Source organism: Lampetra planeri, chromosome 18, assembly GCF_965212315.1.
Source record: "Lampetra planeri chromosome 18, kcLamPlan1.2.h2, whole genome shotgun sequence".
Classification (NCBI taxonomy): Eukaryota; Metazoa; Chordata; class Hyperoartia; order Petromyzontiformes; family Petromyzontidae; genus Lampetra; species Lampetra planeri.
In genome coordinates, this window is record NC_136124.1 from 7640693 (window position 1) to 7662778 (window position 22086).

The 22086-nt window shown below is 53.5% G+C and overlaps 2 protein-coding genes across 3 annotated transcripts in view; one reads left to right on the top strand and one right to left on the bottom strand.

Moving 5' to 3' along the window:
* Nucleotides 1–1709: 1709 nt before the first annotated feature.
* GPR135 (G protein-coupled receptor 135) lies at nucleotides 1710–3646 on the bottom strand. The gene has a single exon (XM_078602447.1). The coding sequence runs from the start codon at nucleotides 3564–3566 to the stop codon at nucleotides 1815–1817; it is 1752 nt and encodes a 583-aa protein (XP_078458573.1). The 5' UTR covers nucleotides 3567–3646; the 3' UTR covers nucleotides 1710–1814.
* A 5815-nt stretch (nucleotides 3647–9461) lies between these two features.
* PC (pyruvate carboxylase) overlaps nucleotides 9462–22086 on the top strand; it is a 52932-nt gene continuing 40307 nt past the window's right edge. Inside the window, exon 1 of one of the 2 annotated variants that reach the window (XM_078602450.1) lies at nucleotides 9462–9631. In XM_078602450.1, coding sequence (XP_078458576.1) covers nucleotides 9477–9631 — 155 coding nt within the window. In that variant the 5' untranslated portion in view covers nucleotides 9462–9476. The remainder of the gene's footprint in view (nucleotides 9632–22086) is intronic. The other variant, XM_078602451.1, reaches the window with a different exon arrangement.

Consider the following 22086-nt stretch of genomic DNA (forward strand, 5'->3'; position numbering starts at 1 on the left):
AAAAAGATGGCACTTTCAATGTTTGTTGGGAATGTTTTGGCCCCTTGCACATATATAAATATAACACTTTCCTAAAATACATTTCGTTGCTGCATGTGTAGCTTTGTCCAAATGAGTGAACATTCACACGACAGAGTTTTTTTGTATTGCGTCACCCATGACAACCACTGGCATGGCAGTTATCGTAATTAACATCTCCGATTTTCCCGTTCCGTCTACCCAATTATCTGCACAATAGTCATCGTGGCCATGTGTATGAGTCATCTGCGTCTCCAAGGTGTGATGGCAAACACAAAGGGCAAAAATAACAATTGAGATGAATTGTAAATAAAAGCCGAGCTGCGGTTGGGTTTTTCTGGTCTGTGCACCCTGCCTTGAACGTTTATGAAATCCTCCAGCCCTGCCTTGGTCCAGAGTTTCAGCTTCTCTGCACGTATGAACTCTGAGCCATTGTGTCCTCCGAAACGTGGAGTCATGAGCTCCCACTTGATTTACGAGATAATTCGGATGTAAATCTGCATCATTTTGTAGTTCAGAAATGTGTGCCACTTAGGGGTGGCAATGCCCTAGTGGTGTTAATTTATTAGACCAATGACGTAATTATGTTAACCTGTAAAATTATGTTATATATTTTACTACTTTTAACCATATACTCACGGAGTCCATAATGTTCAGGATGTTTGGCAAATTGCGTTCGGGACGCTTTTTCATCATGTGGGAGAATGCCCGAGTACCCAGATTAAACCCAGGCATTAGCATTGGACAATTCTTGAATGTCACCATAGGTTAGAACCAATCCCAGATACTGGCGACAATATTAAAGCCAATATTAGAATACCTCCCCTAATTTACATTTGAAGGGCGATGGTTTAATTGAGGGGTGGCTCACGACTTGCTTAAGGAGGCAATCGCCACCCCATTCAGAGTTTCGTTTTATTTCAAGCAACACGCGCGTGGGGGTCGAGGCATAATAATCGCCGTGCGGAGTTGCACATCCCCACCACCCACGCGTGGAAAACACGGCACCAGAGCTGGGATGTTGGTGCATTGTTTTGCAGCTTAAGACTGATGAGTGCTCCCTTGTTCATTAACCAAGACTCGGTATACAACATTCTCAATCTGGACAAAAGACAGACGAAGATCCCCCCGCTTCGCCTTAATAGACGTTTGGAGCAAATGTTGTTCATGAGCACTTACGAAGGCCGGAGTGGCACAGGAGGGGGTGGGTGGCCAGCACCACGCCCGTCCGCCGCCTTTGTCTCCCGATTGGCGATGTGCACACCGCACCAGGTACTCATTTGAGGCCGAGTCGGCCTATGGGAGGCTCAGGACCGGTTCAGATATTCGTCACCGATGTTGGCCGTGAACGGGAATCGAACTCGGCTCGTCGGTTTCAGAGCACAGCGCGCAAATCGCTGCACTGCCACTCAATCTGGAGAACACAACTGCACGGTAATTGTAAACGGATACAAATAGGTCGTAGGGTGATCGAAAGACTCTCCACTACAACTTCAGGTTGCATCTTAGTCCTCGGCATGTACGCTGGGCTCGGGTGAAGTGACCTCATCTGCAGGCCACACGAGGTTGATTGCTGGTCCTGGACTACCGACCACGTCCGAGAACCACGTTCGGCGGCCACAGCAGGTGAGTGTTGTTCCTGCGCTCCAGGTCACAACCACAACCAGCAGTGTGAGACCACGCACCAAGTTTGTGCCGTTGCTGTCCTACGGACCAAGTCTGCAAACCACCAACCACTATCATCGCCACGAGCAGTCTAGAGGCCACACCAGGTTGATGCTGGCCCCAATCCCGCTCTAGAGGCACGTGTTAGCGGTATCCTGCACACTGGCCCCCGACGGCAAAGTCTCGGCACCGGGCACCTCCGTGCAGAAGAGCGCGGCTGGGCTCTTGCAAGCCCACATGGCGAGCTCTCCATTGCCCGGGCTGGACGAGGACACGCCGCTGCCCGCCCGCGCCGTGGCAGCCAGTAGCTGCTGCCCCTGCTGCTGTAGCCCCTGGTGCTGCTGCCCCAGATGATGGTGCTGTCCTTGGTGCTGATGGGGCCGATCAGCGTAGCGGTCCCGCAGCCGGTCCGCCCGGCCCCTCCTGCCCCCTCCGGCCGCCCTTCCCTGGCTCGAGAGGTACGAAGCGATGGGGTTACCCGTGCGGTATCCGTCTTCTCGGTTTCTCCCGAGCAGCATGGAGATGTTGGGGTTGCGCGCCGCGTAGATGAGCGGGTTGATGGCTCCGTTGGCCCACGCCATGCACATTGCGGCCGCGTCCAGGCCCGGCGTGAACGTGTAGCCCCCCGCGGCTCGGGCGATGCCCATGGCGCAGTAGGGCCCCCAGCAGACGATGATGAAGACGATCATGATGAGCACCGTGGTGGCCGTGCGCATCTCGCTGTAGAAGCGCAGCAGGTAGGCGTAGGTGGCCACGGGGCGCACGCGGACCTCGGAGAGGCGCACCGTTTTGCAGATGTTGTAGTGGCAGAAGCACATGAGGGCGAACGGCAGCAGGTAGCAGACGCCGATAAGAGCCACCCCATACGAGCTGCCCAGGCGGGACGGCGCCGCGGCGTGAAATGCGTACATGCAGTGCACGAAGCCACCGCGTCTCGGCTGCTGCTGCTGCTGGTTGCCCTGCTGCGGGTGGTGGGACCAGCTGTTGGGCACCTGAAGAAGGTACCAAGGCCCCGCCAGCAGGAGAGATCCCAGCCACACGGCGGCCAGCAGCTGCACCGCGCGTCGCCGGCCGATCTTCTTGCCGTGAGGTTGTCGCACGATGGCGCAGTAGCGGTCGCAGGAGATGAGCGTCATGGTGAGGGTGGACACGATGCCCAGGCACGTGTTGAGGAGGCCCGTGGTGGCGCAGAGGCGCCCGTCGCTCAGCAGCCAGCCGTCGTCTCGGGTGAAGAGCGAGGCGAATGAGGGAGGCATGCACAGCAGGGCCGTGAGCAGGTCCGAGCCACTGAGGGACGCGATGAAGGCGTTGGTGACGGTGCGCAGCTGCCGGTGCTTGGCGATCACCAGCACCACGGCGGCGTTGCCGAAGAGCGAGAGGATGAAGATGACGAGCATGGCCAGGGCCTGCATGGCCAGCACCACGACCTCCTGCTTCCGATTATCATCTTGCTGCTGACGATGATGCCGCTGCTGGTCCTGCTGTCCGCCCGGCTGCAGGGTGAAGCTGAACCACGGGCCACTTCCTGCCGGGGTGACGGTGAAGTTGCTGGGAGGCAGGTCCACGGTGGTGGCGTTGTGCATGGTCGAGGAGGATCGAAGTGGCGATGTTTGTCGTGGAGAAGGGTTCTGATTGTGAGGGTGGCCGCCAGGAGGAGGAGGAAGATGAGGAGCGAGAGGATGGAGGTGAGGAGGCTGACTTGGAGGAGGGTGGTGATGAGGGATACGAGAAGCAAAAGTGTGGAGGAGAGAAGGAAGCTGAGCGTGAGGATGAGGACCTCGGCGGGATGAGGTGCAGGAGGATGAAGAAGAGCTGGATGAGTAGCAGGGGGAGAGGAGGATGATGATGTTGAGGAGGAATAGGGCGATTGCGAGCAGGGGCATGAGGGTGAAGATGCTGATGTTGAAAAGGAAGAGGAAGGTGATGATGATGATGATGCTGACGACCGTATTTGAGGATGGTGTTTACGAAGATGATGATGACGTGGAGTGTGCACGTCCGACGAAGATGGTGGGCAAGACGAGCAAGACCAATGTTGCGAGCAGACGAACGGGGACAGCGACTAGGGTGAAGAGGTGCACACGCAGGCCAGAGATGCCTGCGGAGATAACGAGGAGAGCGCCGAGGCTGACGGACGAGGACGGGAGGAGGAGGCGGCGGCCGTGCAGTCGATCCCGAGGATGGAGGAGACATCACGGGGCTCGGACCCCGCTCTCTGCCGCGGGGCGGCGAAGCGGGGCCCCTGGGCGGGAGGTGGCCGCATCCCGGCCTAGTCGAGGGATGGCCGAATGGAGGGCTGTATGGAGGGAGGAAGGGCTGTATGGAGGGAGGAAGGAGTGGCTGTCGGGATGAATGGACGGCTGGAGGGAAACAGCGGACGGGGGAGGAGGGGGTGGAGGACACGAGGGAGGAGGGATGGAGGATGTCGAGAGACGTTCAGGACTGCCCGGAGGAGGGATGGAGGAATGGCTGGAGGCAGGGACGTGCGCTGTGCCGCTGCGAGGCGCACGGGGTTTGTCATCTCCGAGCTGACGTGGGCGAGCGGTTGCCATGGGAGTGACGCGTGCGGGTGATGGTGCTGGGGTTTGGAGGAACCTTCTCCTCCTCCCCTCGTCCCTCCACCCCCAACTCACGGCTCACGTGCAGCAGTCGTCATCATCATCCCATACACAAACATCACAATCAGCGGTATCGTCATCCGCATAATCCCGTATATAACATCATAATCCATTGTACACAATAATAATTCACGATACAAAATCATCATCATCTCATATACAGAATCATCATAATCCTCATCCGATATGCAGAAGCATAATCAGCATCAGCTACGGTGTGGAATCATCATTCATGTGTTGAATCATGATCTAATATATACAATTACCATCCATTATACACACACAGCTCACATATAGGATGACATAGGCGAATACATACATCCACAGTCTCTACCTCGCACACACGATGTACACAAACACGTGCTTGCACAACCGCATAGGCAGACATGGGAAAAGTCACACACACGCACAACAACCGCCGTTCGCCATTAAGTGGCGGTGACATCACCATGGCGCTCGTGCCAGGCTAGGTGCCCTTTGAGGTCGTCACGTGAAGTGCGTAAGGCTCGCTTCTGGTAGGAGGTGACCGTGCGACGCAGCGTAGCTCTGTGATGATACAATTCTATTATACCTGATTAGAACGCGCTCCTGTTGTTGTGTTAGCCATCTATCAACATTGACCCCGCCGTGCCAGCAAAGGGGGATTTATGCGAGGAATGGCGCCGCGGTGGTGAGATGTTAACTACCTCGCCTGGTATGCAGGAGGGCGTGGGTTCGATCCCGACCCTGACGCCTGAATATTTGGAGTTTGCGTGTCTCTCTCCCTGTGGTCGCGCGGATTTTTCTCCGGGACCTCCAGTTTTTCCCTCCACATTTGGGAACACGCGTTTAGAGCATTTGGCTGCCATACATGTCCACACGATAAGCCACTTCGTTGAGCTATCATTTGTGGCCAGGTCGCTTCTGAAAAAAGAAGACCTACATAGCTCAGTCGGCCTTACCTGGTAAAATAAAAAAACACATTTCTGCGGAGGGGGCTGGTAGGCTCGGTCAATGGCCAGGGTCAACGGCGGCGTGGTGTATTCCGTAAATATGCCCGACTGTGAGGGCGGGCACAAGCCGGCGTGAGTAGGTTAAACGTTGAGTTTTATTAGGGCACCACGGGGTGACCAGCCCCTCCCCACCCAGCCCCACCCCACCCAGCCCCACCCCTCCCACCCCCCACCCAGCCCCACCCCACCCTCCTCTCCCCACCCAGCCCTTCCCCATCCTCCCCACCCAGCCCCTCCCCACCCTCCCCTCTCCACCCAGCCCGACCCCTCCCATTTTTGGATTCACGACGGACGGACGGACACAATAATCCCCTGTGGGCTGGTGGAACCAGTAAACATAGCTTTAGTTTATAGTTTAGAATGCGTGTGGGCAGCAGCTGAACTCCACACAGCTCCACGGAGCGCCTTGCCAATCACGGAGGGGCTCGTAGCGCTGGCACTTGTTTGCGTGCGCACTATCCACAGCTGGATGATCGTGTTTACTTAACCATACTTCACCGCGGATTGGTGAATGCGGTGCGGAGGTGGGAGGGCATGGACGCACCCCCACTTCACCTACTCGCACTGACCAGAGTGGTTAAGTATGGTCAACCAACCTCAATGACCGATACGCGGCGTGGGATGGCCTTCGTCCAGCAGTGGATTGACAAATGACTGTTGCTTTAAACACGGTGACGAATGGGGGTGATCTCAGGGGTGGCTTTCGCTGGGGTGCCCTCTTGTGGACACGGAGGGTAACAGCGGCGCACTTTCACAGTTCACGTAATAATGGGACCTGCTTTGCCAGTAGCAAAATATGATAATAGGGTTTTGCACTTTTATCTGGCAACAAAACAGGTGTTAAGTTGTTAAAACACCAAACTGAAACCTTTTGCAAGGAATCATGTCTGCATTAACCACAATACACCGTTTGAGACGAGGCTCAAAAGAAAGCTGTCTCTGGTGTGGACCAATCAGTTTCAAAGACAATGCATATATTATCAGAGTATGTTTTTAGTTTTTTGCTTGCATTTTGACCACAAGTATTGTGGTTAATACATACATGATACCTTGCAAAAGGTTTAAGTTTGGTGTTTTAACAACTTAACACCTGTTTTGTTGCCAGATAAACGGGGAAAACCTATTCTCAGTTCCCGTAATCTTGAGCATTCTTGTGGTGAATAACAGCACGGTATACAGTATAACAAAATAAATAGGCAGACACGAAGTCTCCTTCATATGAAGTATACACTGTCATTGGCTCTCGTTGTATTGCAAATCAATGCAAATGTATCATTGCAACGAATCATAAAGTATAATTGGCTTATATAACAAACAAAAAGTATAAGTAACGCATTCGCCGCGTTAACAATTCGCAGGGCAGCCCACTGCTGGATGAATTCTTCCCCATGTCAGTCATTGGCGTCACTTGGCCATTACCTCGCCCCTATGGTTGGTGCGGGGGTTGGTGAAGTGGGCAGGTCCAGGGCAGGTTCACAGATATCGCTCGCCACCCACGAGATTCGGGAGTTGAACTCGAGGCCGTTCGGATTTCTAGTGCGGTGCCCCAAGCACTTGTGCCTCCACCCGACGAAATCGGCACGCGAACATCATTTTTAACCGGGTTTGCTGCAGCCACGCAGGTTTATCTCTGCACCATCGTCATCGCGGCTTGAATAATGTTTAACTTGTGGCGTGAGTGTGAGCCGAGCGGCTTTATCTGATGAAACTCTTGAACCCTCAAACTGTCAGATTCCTGGAGAAACGGAGAACTTCAACTACACAATGACTATTGTGTGGTTGTCTCCAGCAACCATCACCACCCTACCCGCTCAACGGGACAGTAACGAAACGTGCAATTAGATAATATTGTAATGACCCACAGACAAAACATAGACAGTGTTATTAAAAAAAACAAGCGAATTATTTGCGTCGTCCGAATAAAAACAACCAATGTGTGAATTTGACGAGAGAAAGGGCTGACATCGGTTACAGCGGTGGCATCGGAGCCGGGCACAGTACGACCTCCACCGCTGCACAAACCCACAATCACCATCCGGGGAAGTTATTATGAACAAAATACATTCCCTTCTGACGTACCCTGGGGAGGCATTCATCCACTGGTGGATTAAGTATGGCTGGAATGTATGATTACTGTATTCATCTACTTGGTTCTTTCGGTAAAGTCACGTAGAATGGAAATAATAAAATAATAAAATAAACATAATACAACGTGACTCTGTCTTCTCGACAGACCTGTTCTCCGCCTGAGGACGGCTGCTTGCGTTGTGGCCGAAACGTCGTGAGAATTATTTTATTATGTTTTATTTTTATTATTTCCATTCTACGTGACTTTACCGAAAGAACCAAGAAGATTAATTCCTGCAGTCACGAAAGCTTTAAATCGAGATTACTGTATTATTACATGGGATAAGTACTGTACTGCAAATACACAGTGCACTAAACACCACCACCCAGTGTGTTTATGAAGACAGAGGAATGGGCAAGTGCAGCCCTTTTGTCGCTCCATTGCTGGACTGGGGCCTGCACGGCCCGTGCTGGTCATGGGGGTGATGTGGACCATACTTCACCACGCTGGTCGGTGCGGATCGTGGTAAGCGGGGAGCATCGAAGCGGGAGCCAAAGAGATGGGCATGTCAACTCTCCCTCGATCAACCATCAACTCTGTATGGCATAAGCGACGTGAGTGGGGCTGGTTGCGTGATCAACACAGGTGAGTGGGCTGGGTGCGTGGTCTCCCCTGTCCCAACCACGTGTCGTGATGCCGGCACACGCTGGCGCCTCACCACGTGTCTACGGATCAATTACAATTCAAGAGACCGCTCGCAGTTAGGCACCGCGGCGAACAACAACGACCACTGTCACTGCACACGTGGCAAGTGCCACTTTGGAATAGCAGCAGTGATGCAATAGGGAAATGCGACGTAATGCCGCATTGTGTTGCATGGTCCAATTGCCCCAGACACGATCGCGGCGGGAACATTTTAGTGAGCTCAGCTCCGGTCAACTCAAGCTGAGGTTAAACGCTGCGGTACAAAAGTGAGAGTCCAATTTGCATTAGGGACGTTGCATGGTGCGCTAACCGCTGCGCCACCGCTCCAACCACATTGTTTTCAATTATGCAAACTGCAGCTCTTTTCTGGATAGAGGCCACCCCACGGTTAGCGCACTGCACGACGCACCCAGCGACCGCAGTTCGATTCCCGCTCACGACCAGTGACGATCATCTGAATCGGTTTTGTGGCTCCCCTAGGTCGACTCAGCCTCAAATGAGTACCTGGTGCGGTGTGTACACATCACCACTGGGGAGACAAAGGCGGCCGGGCGTGGTTGTTGGCCACCCACCCCCTCGTGTGCACATGCCCCAACAGTCGGTTAAGGCTACACGGGGGGTCTTTGTGTGTGAGGCTGAGTCGACCTAGAGGAGGCCCGGGACCGGTTCAGATAATCGTCACCGGTGTTGGCCGTGAACGGGAATCGAACTCGGTCACCGGGTTAGAAGCGCAGGGCGCTAACCGCTGCACTACCGCTCCCCCCAACACACACACCAACATACACTCCAACACACCAACACACATACACCAAAACACACCAACACACACACCAACACACCAACAAACACCAACACACACACACCAACACACAACAGCACACCAGCACACTCCACCAACACACACCAACACACACACGCCAACACACACCAGCACACACACACCAGCACACACCAACACACACACACCAACACACACACCAGCACAAACACATCAACACACACCGGCACACACATCAACACACACCAGCACAAACACACCAACACACACACCAACACACACAAACACATCAACACACACCAGCACAAACACACCAACACACACCAGCGCACACCAGCACACACACACCAACACACGCCAACGCACACCAACACACACACCAACGCACACCAACACACACCAACACACACCAACACACACACACACCAACATACACACACACCAGCACACACCAACACACACACACCAACACACACACACCAACACACACCAACACACACAACAACACACACCAGCACACACCAACACACACACACCAACACACACACACCAAGACACACACACACACCAGCACAGACTCCACACTCTCACACGCTCCAATTAAAATGTAAATAAACGCCTCCGTTTGCCGCATGCAGTGGTGGGGCTACAAGTGGCTGTTGTTCGCCGCGGTCCCTGCCGAGTGCCTGCTGCATTCACAGGGGCCAAGCGAGGCGGCTCTCCCGTCCCCGCGTCTCCCCCTCTGCGTCTCCCCTCTGCCGCTCCCCCTCGTCTCCCCCTCGGCCAGGTGAGTCCCGCTCCCCCCCCCCCCTGCTCGGGGTCTACGCGTGTCGCACACGTGGGGACCCCCCCCCCACTCCACGTCGAACCCGGCGAGCATCGGCTCCACGTGGCACGGACGAGCGCATTGTAACCCGGCGACTGCCGAAGCGGTGATGGTGGTGGTGGTGTGATCGGTGTCTCTGCAGCCTGCTTTGTTCATCCATCGCTGGATGAGGGACACCCTCCTTCCCTCCCCGCGCCGTGCACGCAGCGCGGGTTGTCTGTCCATACTTCACCACGCTTGTCACTTGCACGCTTCCGTGAAGGGCGGTGGAGAGAGAGAGAGCACAGCGGGGACGTTCGATTTTGTGTGTGTTGCTGCATTGCCGACTCAATGCTACGTCGTGTGTGTTGTGTCTCCTTTATTTAAGCGTGCCTGGGAGTGTAGCATCATCGCCCTGCTGTGGGGACACCTGGGGATGTCCGCTTGCGAGCAGCAGCAGCAGCTCATATAGCAGTCACCGCGGGTCTATGGGGTGATTGCTGTGGCTGTCTTTGCTGAGCGATAAGCCATCGTACGTTGCAGTTTGAGTGTACACTTTATATTATAAACTCTCTCTCTCTCTATGTAGAGTGAATGCCGTTGTGTCTTTGTAAATGCGGAGCGGTGACGGCAAATGACAATCCCGTCCCTCTGAAGTCTTGCACGGCAGGTGGCGCGCTTCGGTAAAGAGTCGTTCAGCAGCAGAGGCTGCTCTCAATATGCCGGAGGCGGGGATCGAACTCGTTCTGCTGGGTGGGAGGGGGGCTGTCGCAGTGCGCGTGGAAGGAGAGGAGGTGGGGGCACGGGTATGGCTGGGGTTGGGGGTAGGGGGTTGTGTAGGAAGTAGTGTTGGGGATACGAGTTGTGGTAGGGTTATAGGTAAGTGATAGGGTTAGTGGTAGGGTTATAGGTAAGGGGGAGGGTTAGTGGTAGGGTTATAGGTAAGTGGTAGGGTTATAGGTAAGGGGGAGGGTTAGTGGTAGGGTTATAGGTAAGTGGTAGGGTTATAGGTAAGTGATAGGGTTAGTGGTAGGGTTATAGGTAAGGGTTAGGTTTGGTGGTAGGATTATCGATAAGTGGTAGGGTTAGTGGTAGGGTTATAGGTAAAGGTTAGGTTTTGGTGATATGATTATAGATAAGGGATAGGGTTGGTGGTAGGGTTATCGATAAGTGGTAGGGTTAGTGGTAGGGTTATCGATAAGTGGTAGGGTTATAGGTAAGGGTTAGATTTGGTGGTAGGGTTATCGATAAGTGGTAGGGTTATAGGTTAGGTTTGGTGGTAGGGTTATCGATAAGTGGTAGGGTTAGGGGTAGCATTATCGATAAGTGATAGGGTTGGTGGTAGGGGTTCTGGGTAAGAGTTATGACGGGGTTAGTGGTCCGCTTGTGATTGGTGTGAGGGATTTGGATAAGACGAGGATGAGTAGGGAAGGGGTTAGGGCTGTGGGTGAGAGTTGGGAGGGGGGGGGGTCGTGGTAATATTACGACGTGAGACGGCGTGCAGGGCTGGTGTGTAGGGCGTGCTACTCGATCCACTCATGCAGGGGGGGGGGGCGCGCTGTCGTGCCCATAACATTACAGCACGGCTCTGTTATTTATTTATAGCAGAGGGCTTTTATCTGAGTGGGTCAAAGCGTATGCTTCGCAACTTTAGAATCTGGAGCTATTACTTAAGCACTGGCTTGTATATATATCGTCAAAGCGCTGGAACGCAAACCTTGACCCCATCCTAAACTCATTACCCTGATTCATGGCTTCTCACTATAACCGCACATGCTGAATTAGAGTCTGCATGCAAATCTTTTGTCTTTGATGATGAAGCGTTTTTATGACTCTCGAATTTGACCACGCTGAAACCTGACCACAACCCCCAATGCCAGATCTCTCTAACCCTAAGCCCGAACGCCATCCCCCTGTGATCTCCTCTCACTTCCAAGAATCACGCGTCACATGCTTTTTTTTCCCCCCGCGATGCAAGGCGGCGGTGGTTTGGCACCACGGTTGTGTGTCTCGGTTCGGTTTAAAAAAAGAGAAAAAAAGATCTGGCCCCAACTTGCTCCGACGGTTTGGATGCAGCTGGTTACCACCTCTATAAGCTGGACTCTGGTGGGACGGGCAGAAGGGAGGGAGGATGGTTGTGGCCAGATTTAGGGGGTAGAAAATGGGCCATTTGTTTCCCGTCCAAAACTCCATAGGGGCCGACGGGTAAAAAATAAAAAATTACTTTTCGTAATAAGAAAAGTGAGACTGATTTCACATTGTTTCCATGTGAATAATATCAACAACACGACATATTTTCATGGCTGCTTTGAGGTTATAGAGAGGAGAGGGCACGGATATTTTCCGCTCTCGGAATCCGGCGCTGGGAACGGTCACCAATTCTGGGGCCAGCATTTTTTTTTAAAGAGCCTTGTGGCTTAATTTAGTTTTTTTCACCAATTTGGCGAAGTCCGTTTGGAACATGACCGTATTTGGTGTCTGCCACGTTTAAAATAAGTGCATTAAAGGTAAAACATTTAACGTGGATATCCAATGAGACGGCACATCTAGAGGACACCCTTGCACGCGTCAGCTTGTGTTGCCATTTTTAAATCCTTTATATTAAGTTCACTTGCTTGCTTGCTTGCGCGCTTATGACCGTGCAAATTTTTCGGTCGTTTTTTAACCCACTTCCCGTGATCCAATCGAGCTGACATTTTGCACACAGACTCGTTGTGCGTGACAATTAATTTTCGTGAAATTTTTTTCCCATATTTTTACACTTTTTAGGAATTTTTTTTTTATATTTAATTACCAATTGCTTAATGGTGGCAGGCAATCATCTGACCCATAGGTGGCAGCCATCTCAAGCCAGAGGACGAGAGGACTCTAGCCGCCACGCATATAAAGGATTTATAGTGAAAAACTTTGTTTTTACGGGTTAATTTTTTCATGTGTTGCATCTCCACGGGTGGGGCCGAGAGCATGCCAAGTGTGTGACGCTGTCTCGGATTGTCCCAAAGAATGGCAATGTCATTGTGCAGTTGGATCCCTACCCCCCTACACCGCCCCAGAACTGGTCCATTCAGTCCCCCCCCCCCCACGTCTCATTTCCGCAAAGAGTTCACGTACGCGGTGACTCTTGTTGTGATCACACAGTGACAACTTGAATCGCGCACGATGTTATCGCTGATAGTACGGCATTCCAGCGTACTTCCTCTTGGAGGGCAGGTGGAAACGAGTCCTGTTGTTGTTTGTAAGTTAAGAGCGATTATTGTTGAATAATTCGTGTACTCCTTTATCAGGAATTGCTGCACCGCATTTTTTTGCATGTTTTAAATCGCTCACTTTTTACACAATTGGCCTTAACCAACGTGATGCGACCCAACAAGAAAACAGCCCTTTATCTTTCAGACATCTTCCTCGGTACGCGTTCATGAGGCTGCCCAATAGAAATGTAAACAAAACAAACGTTAATGAGAAAATATAAACAAATTGACTTAGTTCTCAAGCGTAGAGAGTACTCTTATGGTCTCGCCAATGAATGCGCAACAAAAAACCTTCACATTCTTGTCTTCCGCAACATCATGTGGCTAACTTCCATCTCCGAGAATTACGAAAAAAAGAATAGATTGAAGGGATTTATCGAGGTAGCTCCCCGGTATCCGCTTTCACTGCCCGTTCCTCGACATTGCTGTGCGAGAGATCTGAATGGATTCCTAATTTCCTAACCTGAGTCTGGGGAAAAGGTCCACAATAAATAGACAAACAAGAAGTTTTCGGCCATGCGTGCTATTACATCACTATTGTGACATCACTACCAAACACTTAAACACTGTACATTGTGCCAGTGACAGAACTGGAGAGCACTGTTTCAGGGTTCCTGACTGTGATGCGTTTCATTGACGAAGCATAACATGTTTTTTGACAGTCCACAAAATTAAACCGATGTACAGATAAAATCTCTGGCTTCCTATAATAGATGTTCTTCAATGTTCTGTTCTGATGACCGATAAGAGGGACATCAAAATTCCTTCCGCTTGGCATATCGCGCACGCCGCATCTCACAACGCGTGAATCGCCACGTCCGCTGGCCTGCGTCGGTCATCGCGCGGGATGCGCTGTCTGTCGAGAATTGCCGCTGTGGCTCTGAATTTCTCAAATTGACTGCGAGGAGATCGTCGCATGGTATGATTCGGTTCGGTTTTACGCAGAACCGACATTGACATCCATGTTGGACGAATAAATAAAAAAAATTCATCTTGAAAATGGCACGTGTTCCTGGCCAGGGATGCGTCGCTAGAAGGGACATGATAGGCAGTGGTTGAGACTGGTGACAGAGTGGCAGCCAAAGGCGGGAACGCCCCCCAGAAATCTGCTCCCGTTTCAGTGCGAGATGGATCGCGTGCATCCCAGGACCGTGACAGATGGCAAACAGCTCGGTGATGCCTTCATCCAGCAGTCGATTGATCATGGCCGATGATGGGTAATAATAACAATAATAATAGACCACACTCCAATAATGGACCAACGGAGAGATTCAAAGGTGGGTTGTCGTCCTCCGTCATCGACGTGAAAGTGGGTTTGTGGGCGCCGTGGGCGCTACGTCAGCACAAGGCGTTGCCGCAGGGCATCGTTCAGCATCGAGGAAGTTGACTTGTGCGGCAGTCATCGGAAAGGTTCAGGCGCTCGCTCGCGTCACTGCTGGCGGAAAGGCCTGCACGAGAGGGAGCCCGAGAGAGCCCCTCCAGAGGCTGTATTGGCCTACTCTTCCATGCCGGCCAGATATCTGGGAAGAATGTTGGAGTACGCACATTTTTACTCCACCACACGCGACCTGGCGATCTGTGACCTGTGGCGGCCTCATTAACACTGCTGGGAGGACGGAGGCTGGTGATGCGTGTGTTCCAAGCGTTACTACAGATCGCTCCAATGAGTTGAAGACTCACGGCACGCTTGTGCCGAGTGAACCGCAGTCGAATAACTTTTATGGAAATGTTATTCATACGAGAAGCACAACAGAGAACTAAAACAATACAATAAAAATGTAAATTAGAAACTTTCAAAAAAGCGAAAGACTCGGCACATTCCAAACGCTGTGTTCACTCTGTAGGAGTGGCACAACGCTTGGCCGGCTTTAATGGCCTTTCAAACAAGCATTAAGCCTTCTGCCCAGAGGCCTTGCGATTAACATCCACGCATTGCCAGTTCTAGTTGCTCTCTCTCTCTCACTCCGTGCGGCGGTTGCTGGGGGGGGGGGGGTGAAATTGAAAGCCGTGGCTGGTTCTCTTGGGGGCTCGTCATCTCATTGCACTGCTCCTCTCCTCGGTTCTTTCAATAACTGGTGGACAATCCTCTCCTCGGCTCTCCCATTCACTGGTGGACAATCCTCTCCTTGGCTCTCCCATGTGCTTTCGGTTATAGTACCGTGTGGTGGAGCCAAACTTGGGGGCGTCGTGCCGAAAAAGAAAACGTGGTGTGCGTGCAACCCGAAAACACACGCGAGAAATGCCCCATCGCAACCGTGGAAACCCACGCTGTGGTATCGCCTTATCTGTCACATCGCTTGCCTCCAGTGCGCATACCATCGCCTCTGAAATGTGAGATTCCAGAAGGTGTGTGGCGCTCGCTGTGGGTGTGTGCGTGTCTGCTGGCTGTTTGTTTGGCGGATGCTCGAACACCTTGCGATTTGCTTTCATTCTTAACCGCATTGAAAAGTCTCCGAATGGGGGGGCGGCTCTTTTGGCGGCCGCGAAGTGAGGCAGATGACGAGTAGTGTGCAGGCGGTGCAACTGCACCAGTTCCCACGGCCGGATGGGCCAAGTCGCCGGGCTAGGAAGAGGAGGGTGGGGGTGTTGGCCCCCCTCTCATTCCTTGCCCCCCCTCTCATTCCTTGCCCCCCTGCGACCATGCCAACCGCGCTACGTCACCGGTGATGCGGCGGCCGCAGAGCTTGTGCAACATCCTCCCCACCCTCCCCACGGCCGTGCGCACGTGAGGAAGCGCAAGCCCGGGGTTCGGGTTGGTTTCGATCCGGGTCCCCGTAACCCGGCCACTTCTCCTTTAGACGAGCTTTAGGTGACGCGGAATGCCAAAGAACAAAAACTCTCGCCGGTGCCCGGCGTGAAATGTGTCAGCGGCTTAGTCGCACCACCGCTCGCTAATTTGCATCGGCCTCGGAATGCGAATTCTTCACTGGGGAGAATTGCACTGTAGTGGCAACTGGGGGCTCGCGAAACGGTGTGGAATTAGCGTACGCCGTGAACCCAGGGCCCTCTGCCATTCCCCCCGTAGCCACCATCTACAGGCAGCAGACTGGGAGCACCGGCTTGCGAATAGTGATTTTGAAGATGGCATTTCCGCGGTGGATCATACAGCATTGTTGCGTGGGTGGCCAGGGAATGTTTTTGTTAATTTTCCAATCAAATGCCCTCGTAATGCTCACGTGAAATTGCAACGTGGAACGTATGTTGATGACAAACAGTTGCCGGAGGGTGCGGCACTGGCTGCACGAGAGTAATCGCTTGTCGTCAGATCTCCAACTGAACACCGCAGTGCGTTGTATCACTGGAACCCTCAAGTCGACCCCAACACCGTGGCTGCCAGTACGGTCACAAATCTCTCCCCCCCCCCACCCATCCGCCGTGATGCTGTGCAACCCTCCAGGAAGTCATGCGAATCGACTTCCCATTCATCAGGAGCTTGATAAAATCCCTCGTCCATCGCTTGAAGTCACGCCGCAAGCCCTTTTGGACCCATGCGCTTAACCCTAAACGATGCGAGTTCAACCTGGATGAAGTTTGGAGAGCTGAACAGAGTTAAAAATTACTCACAAAAAAAACCTTTTTGTGAAAGACCCAACGCAGAAGATACCTGGGTTTGATCTTCCACCGAGCTCATGGGCCACCCTAAGTCGCGTCCGCTTAAACCATGGCAGATGCGGACACCTGATGGAAAAGTAAAAACTCTCTAGTAGTGTGCGACTGTGGCCATCCAGAACAGACGGTACAACGTATGACGACGCAATTCCCGATCCGCAAATACGAGGGAGACATTGCGGCGTTCCACTCCGCTGCTCCTGACCCAGTTGTCCGGCCTGACCACCTGAATGTCAAATTGTAGTTTGTTGATCTGCAATCTGCATCAGCAGCCACGCGAAAGAAGAAGATCGTCAGAATCGCAAAGTCAACCAGACGAGCGGCCTCGGCCGATGGCGGCGGCGTCGCCGTAGGCCACGTCGCGTTCCAAGCCGGGCGACGTCCCGGCTAATTTGTCGCACCACACGTGACCCTAGCTAGCAGGAACGTTTGACAGTGAGAGGTCTAAGTGCGTGGAACTGAAGCCGTGAATTCGGTTTGTCACGCATTTCACGGCTATTCTCAGCTGGAAATAAGTTTATTACAGACATACAAGTCTCACATTAAGGTGCTTCCATCATTTATGAAAGTGCTGCTCGCACACACACGTGTGCACACGAACACAGACAAAGATCCCTCGTGGAGTTGTTGGGGAAAATGCTGTTAGCGAGTAGCACCTATGAAGGGCGGCACAGGACATGAGGGGGTGGGTGGCCAACACCACATCCGACTGTCTTTGTCTCCCCAGCAGCTATGTATACACACTGCACCAGGTACTCATTTGAGGTTGAGTCGACCTAGGGGAGGCCCAGAACCGGTTCAGATAATATAATCATCACTGGTCTTGGCCGAGAGTGGGAATCGAACTTGGGTCACCGGAATTTGTTGAGCAGTTAGCTAACCGCTGCGCCACCGCTCCCCATACACAGAAAACAAAAACAAAGACAATAGCCTTCACAGACTGTTGGGGTAAGTACTGTTAGTGAGCACCTATGAAGGACGGAAAGGTACACAAGGGGGGTGAGTGGCAGACACCACGCTCGACCGCCTTTGTCTCCCTAGTGGCGATGTTTACACACCGCTCCAGGTACTCATTTGAGGCTGAGTCGACCTCGGGGAGGCCCTGGACCGATTCAGATAATCGTCACCGGTGTTGGCCGTGAGCGGGAATCGAACCCGGGTCCCCAGGTTCGTAGCGCAGCGCGCGAACAACTACACTACCGCTCCCCATACACACGGACACACCCACATGCATGCGCACACACACCCAGACAGACATGTACACACAGACATGTACACACACACCCAGAGACATATACACCCACGCTGCTTCTATCTCTGTCAGCGTGTGAAGCTCTTTTGCTGATGCAGCAGCTTTTCTTTTTACCCCCACAACGGCTGCAGGGCAAATAATTGGCTTACAAACAGTGAATGGTTGGCAAGATGACATTGTCTGTACATGAAGTCTATATATACAGACACAGATATGGGCGATTTTCAGGATTCTTAGCCTCATGTTTCCGAGCCTGGAATAGAGATGCAATGCTTAGAATCAAAACGATTTCCGAACAAGATCAATAAATCATTGGGCATTGGGCTGCGTGCAGCCTGGCACGGTGTTCAGGTAAGAAGGGCACACGGGTCCTGGCGCGCCCCTGTGGGATCGATGCGCACGGCCGCTGCATTGGCGGTACATTTCGGTCACAATTCCTGGCACCACGGCTCAATTAATTTCCTGAATTGGAGGAATTTATCAATAGCCCGAGTGATGGGCGCTTCATCCGATGTTCTGAATTCAGTCTCTGAAGAAGCTTTCAGGATATGGAGCGAAACGTCGGACACCACGCCGAACATCGCGCGGCACAACCCTGAAAATTCATTGGAGCTGCAATAAATCCCTGGGGTGGGGGGGGGGGTGCCCATCGAGAGTCCTCGGCCCCCTGCGGATTACAGCCTGGCTGCACACCGCGTGACCTGCAGCGCCACAAGACGTCCCCCCACCATGCCCACGGTACCCCGTGCCAACGTTCCTATCCACGCACACGCTCCAGATACTACAATATACACGCAAGCGCGCGCCCGCGTGCGCGTCTCCCGTTTCAACACACACGGTATCGGGTCACGGTTGGCTCCTGCCACCCTGCCGCTCGTCCGCTGGGATCTAGAAGCCCTCGTCGTCGCCAGTGAGGCGGCCGCGCCGTCGCGCCGCGTGGCCTCGCTCGGTCTCCGCGGCCAACGGGGCGAGCTACCGCGCAACCCTCTCCGGCTTGCCGGGTCGCGAGTGGCGCCGTCGTAGAGCTTCGTCTCCCGTGCAAGGGGCAAGACGCTCATTCCGCGTCGACGTCGGTTCTGTCCACGTTGTTGCGCCGTGACGTCGCTCGTCACGGCAGGAGGAGAGGGACGGGGGCGTGCGTGGCGAGCAACGGAGAACCGTCTCCCAGAAGCGAGCTGCGGCAGTCCTCGGCGACGATCACTTTCTCCCACCACCTGTCGTTGTCCAGTGGGCTTGCCTGCTGCATAGTGAGTTTTGATGGGCGTGTGCGAGAGCGTGCATGCGAGAGCGTGCGCGTGCGTGTGTGTGCGCGTGTGTGTGGGTGGGTGGAGCAGCGGTGCAACACGAACCCGGTGACCCGAGTTGATTGCCGGCCACGGCTAATGTGAGCGGTGAGCGATTGTTTCAAACGTTGCTGGACCAGTCTCCGTCCCCCCTGGCAGGACAGCAGAGGGTGGAATCTATCTGTGTGGAGCTTTGTGTGTTTTATCCTCACGGGCTTCTCCAAGCACTTCAGGCTTTATTACCCCGTGATAGCCATAGACTCGTCCAGAGAATTGGCCAGACATCCCAAAGCGGGGGACCCTCTTGAAAAGTAATCTAGGAACGCAGTGTGTCTCTCGTGTGTAGATAAAGGCACTGCATTAGTGAACGGCAAGGCAACGTTAACAAGGAACCTTCCTCGGTGTGTTGCCTGTGTCACTCCGCGTTGTAGCTGGGGTGACTCGCGTTCAGGAGAAGGCAAGGGGGAGGCGAGGCCTGGATGGGTTGGGCACGTGCCGAGCGAGAGACTTAAGCCGACGCGGTGAGAAGGGTCTGCGTAGTCGCCACCGCTGCATCTCCGCAGAAGGAGGACGAGGGTGAGATGGGGAGGGTGAAGTGGAAGGAGATGCGAGGACGGTGGATGTGAATCGAGACTAGGCACAGAGTAGAAGCACAAGGAGGGAGAGAATCCGAGGGGCCGTCCCCCATGCAATCGTGGGGAGTGGCTGCTCGGTTGTGAAAGAGATGCGCCTCTCTGGGTCCCTTTGCAAGTCTATGTAAGTGTGTCTGTGGAAGTCTCTTGTTCTCTGTGTAAGTCTATGCATCACGTAGGAGTATGCGAGTCGCTGGATCTCCGAGTAAGTCTATGAATCTCCACGCAAGTCTGCGGGATCTCGGTGTGAGCAGAGCGGATGCCAATCGAGAATAGGCAACAGAGTAGAAGCACAAGGAGGGAGAGAATCCGAGCGGTCGCCCCCATGCGATGGTGGGAGTTCCGCCTTCGACAGAGACGGCGCCGCGATGCATGTTTAGGTGCCGGGTTATAATCTTACGCTCCGGCGCCAGTAATAAAGGGGGCTCCTCGATTGCAGCGGTGGCCCACCGGAGAGAGCGTGGGAGCGGAGCGGTGAACTTTAATCGTCAAGGCCCGCCCCCGCACGGGACACGAGCAGCCCCCTCTCGACCTTCGAGCTGAGACGCGACGGAGCCTGCGGCTTGACGAACTTTCCTCGTCCGCACGCCGTGAGACGTGAACACACCGCCTCTCCGCCGTTACGCAGGCGAATAGGCCCGGCGGGTTTATTCTCCACAGCTGCCAGCACGCGTTGAGATTCATGAAGGGATGACTTTGCAACACTATGCACCACTGTAGTATCTATAGAGTTCCAACGCTGTAGATTCACACCACTGGACAATCTATAGATTTCCAACGCTTTCGAATCAACAACTGAGAATCGTTATAGGTTATAGGGAGACTTGGTGGCAACGGCGTGGTGACGCTCGTGCCTTACAGCAAAAAGCACCTGGGTTTGATTCCTGACTGGGGGCGCCTTCTGTGTGGAGTTTCTATGTTCTTCCCCTGTTATGCATTGGATTCCTCCTTGTTCTATAGTTTTCTCCCACAACTAAACAAAACACACGCACATAATGTAAACTGGTGTTGGCCAAACAGCCCAATGCTGAAATATCCCCTGGAAATGACTCAATTGGGATTTCTAAATAACACTGCATATTCATAATTTTACAGAGTTTACATATTTACACCACAATTATCTTGCTTACAATGTCACCACTTTCATCTTTAGCAATGCCTTATCGTATAAAAAGGCCCAAGTAGGCCTGCCTTTTCAGATACTGGGCCATTCTCATTGTAGAGAGAGGGCAGTGAGATTGTCTGTTTCATAGAGTGAGATCGTACTTTACACTGTGGTACCAAAATACCCCAAGGAGAGGTGACCTGTGAGCCTTTTAGGTTTAAAATAGGAACCGTGCTCTGTAAACACTGCGCTGCCAACGAGAAAGATAACTTTCAGGTCGACGTCCTCTGGGCGGCCAGGCGGATGGCCAGGTGGATGGTCGGTCGAGTGGAAGGTCGGGTGGAAGGTCGGGCAGAAGGTCAGGGGGATGGCCAGGCAGATGATCAGGTGGTCAAGTGGATGGGTGGGACACGCTGTGGGGTGAAGGGGATGCTAGGCCTGCGCAAAACTCTGTTAAGTCACTGTATTCCTGAATCACAGCCACGTGCTCCATGTAAAATCTGTTTGTGCCGCGGTGGTGTCTGCCTCACCGCTGCACCTCATTGGCTGCAGCGTCAATTGGGCAACAGCCGATTTGGCTCCCGTTCGCCAAAGTCCCGTTTGTGTGGCTGCCTCGCGCGCCCCATTGGCCTGCCAGCTCGAGTAGGCGGAGACGATTTATTATTCTCGTCATAATGGCATTAATTTTATCTTTTGCTGTGCAGCGGCCGGGACTGCTGCGGTGTCGTTGAAGTCGCCCGCGGGCTCGGCAAAAAGCGAGCGCGGTTGGGAGACACGCAGCGGTCCGTCTCGGCTTGCTTCGCGGTCGCTGCGTTGTTTTTGCGACAAAATAACGAAAAAAGGCTGTCGTAGGTTTTACCCCGGTCACTCTCGTTCGAGTCGAGCAGATTTCGCAACGGGCGCTCGCGCGTGCCGACGCTCGCGCGTGCCGACGCTCGCGCGCTCACGCTCGCCCGTCCCAGTGATGAGCGTGAGGGTTTGATTTTCCGCACATATGGCACCAGATTTCACATTGTGCTCTCCGGTTTCGCATATCTGCGCGAGCCGCTGAGGCAACAGCGAGTGCCTGCGTGTTTATTCGGCCAAACGGCCCCCGCGCCCTGCTGGGGCGCATTGTGCCAAACAGGGACACGGCGGCGGCTCCTCCTCGTGCGTGGCGCAGTGCGGTGGAACCACTGCCCCCCCCCGATTGAAGCGCCGTCGCGGAGGAGATGAGGAGATCCCCTCTCGAGGGGACAGCCTCGCCGGCGTTGCCAACTCCTCAAAGCGGAAGGTCGCCAAACGGAGCTAGAATATTCACCAGATGTC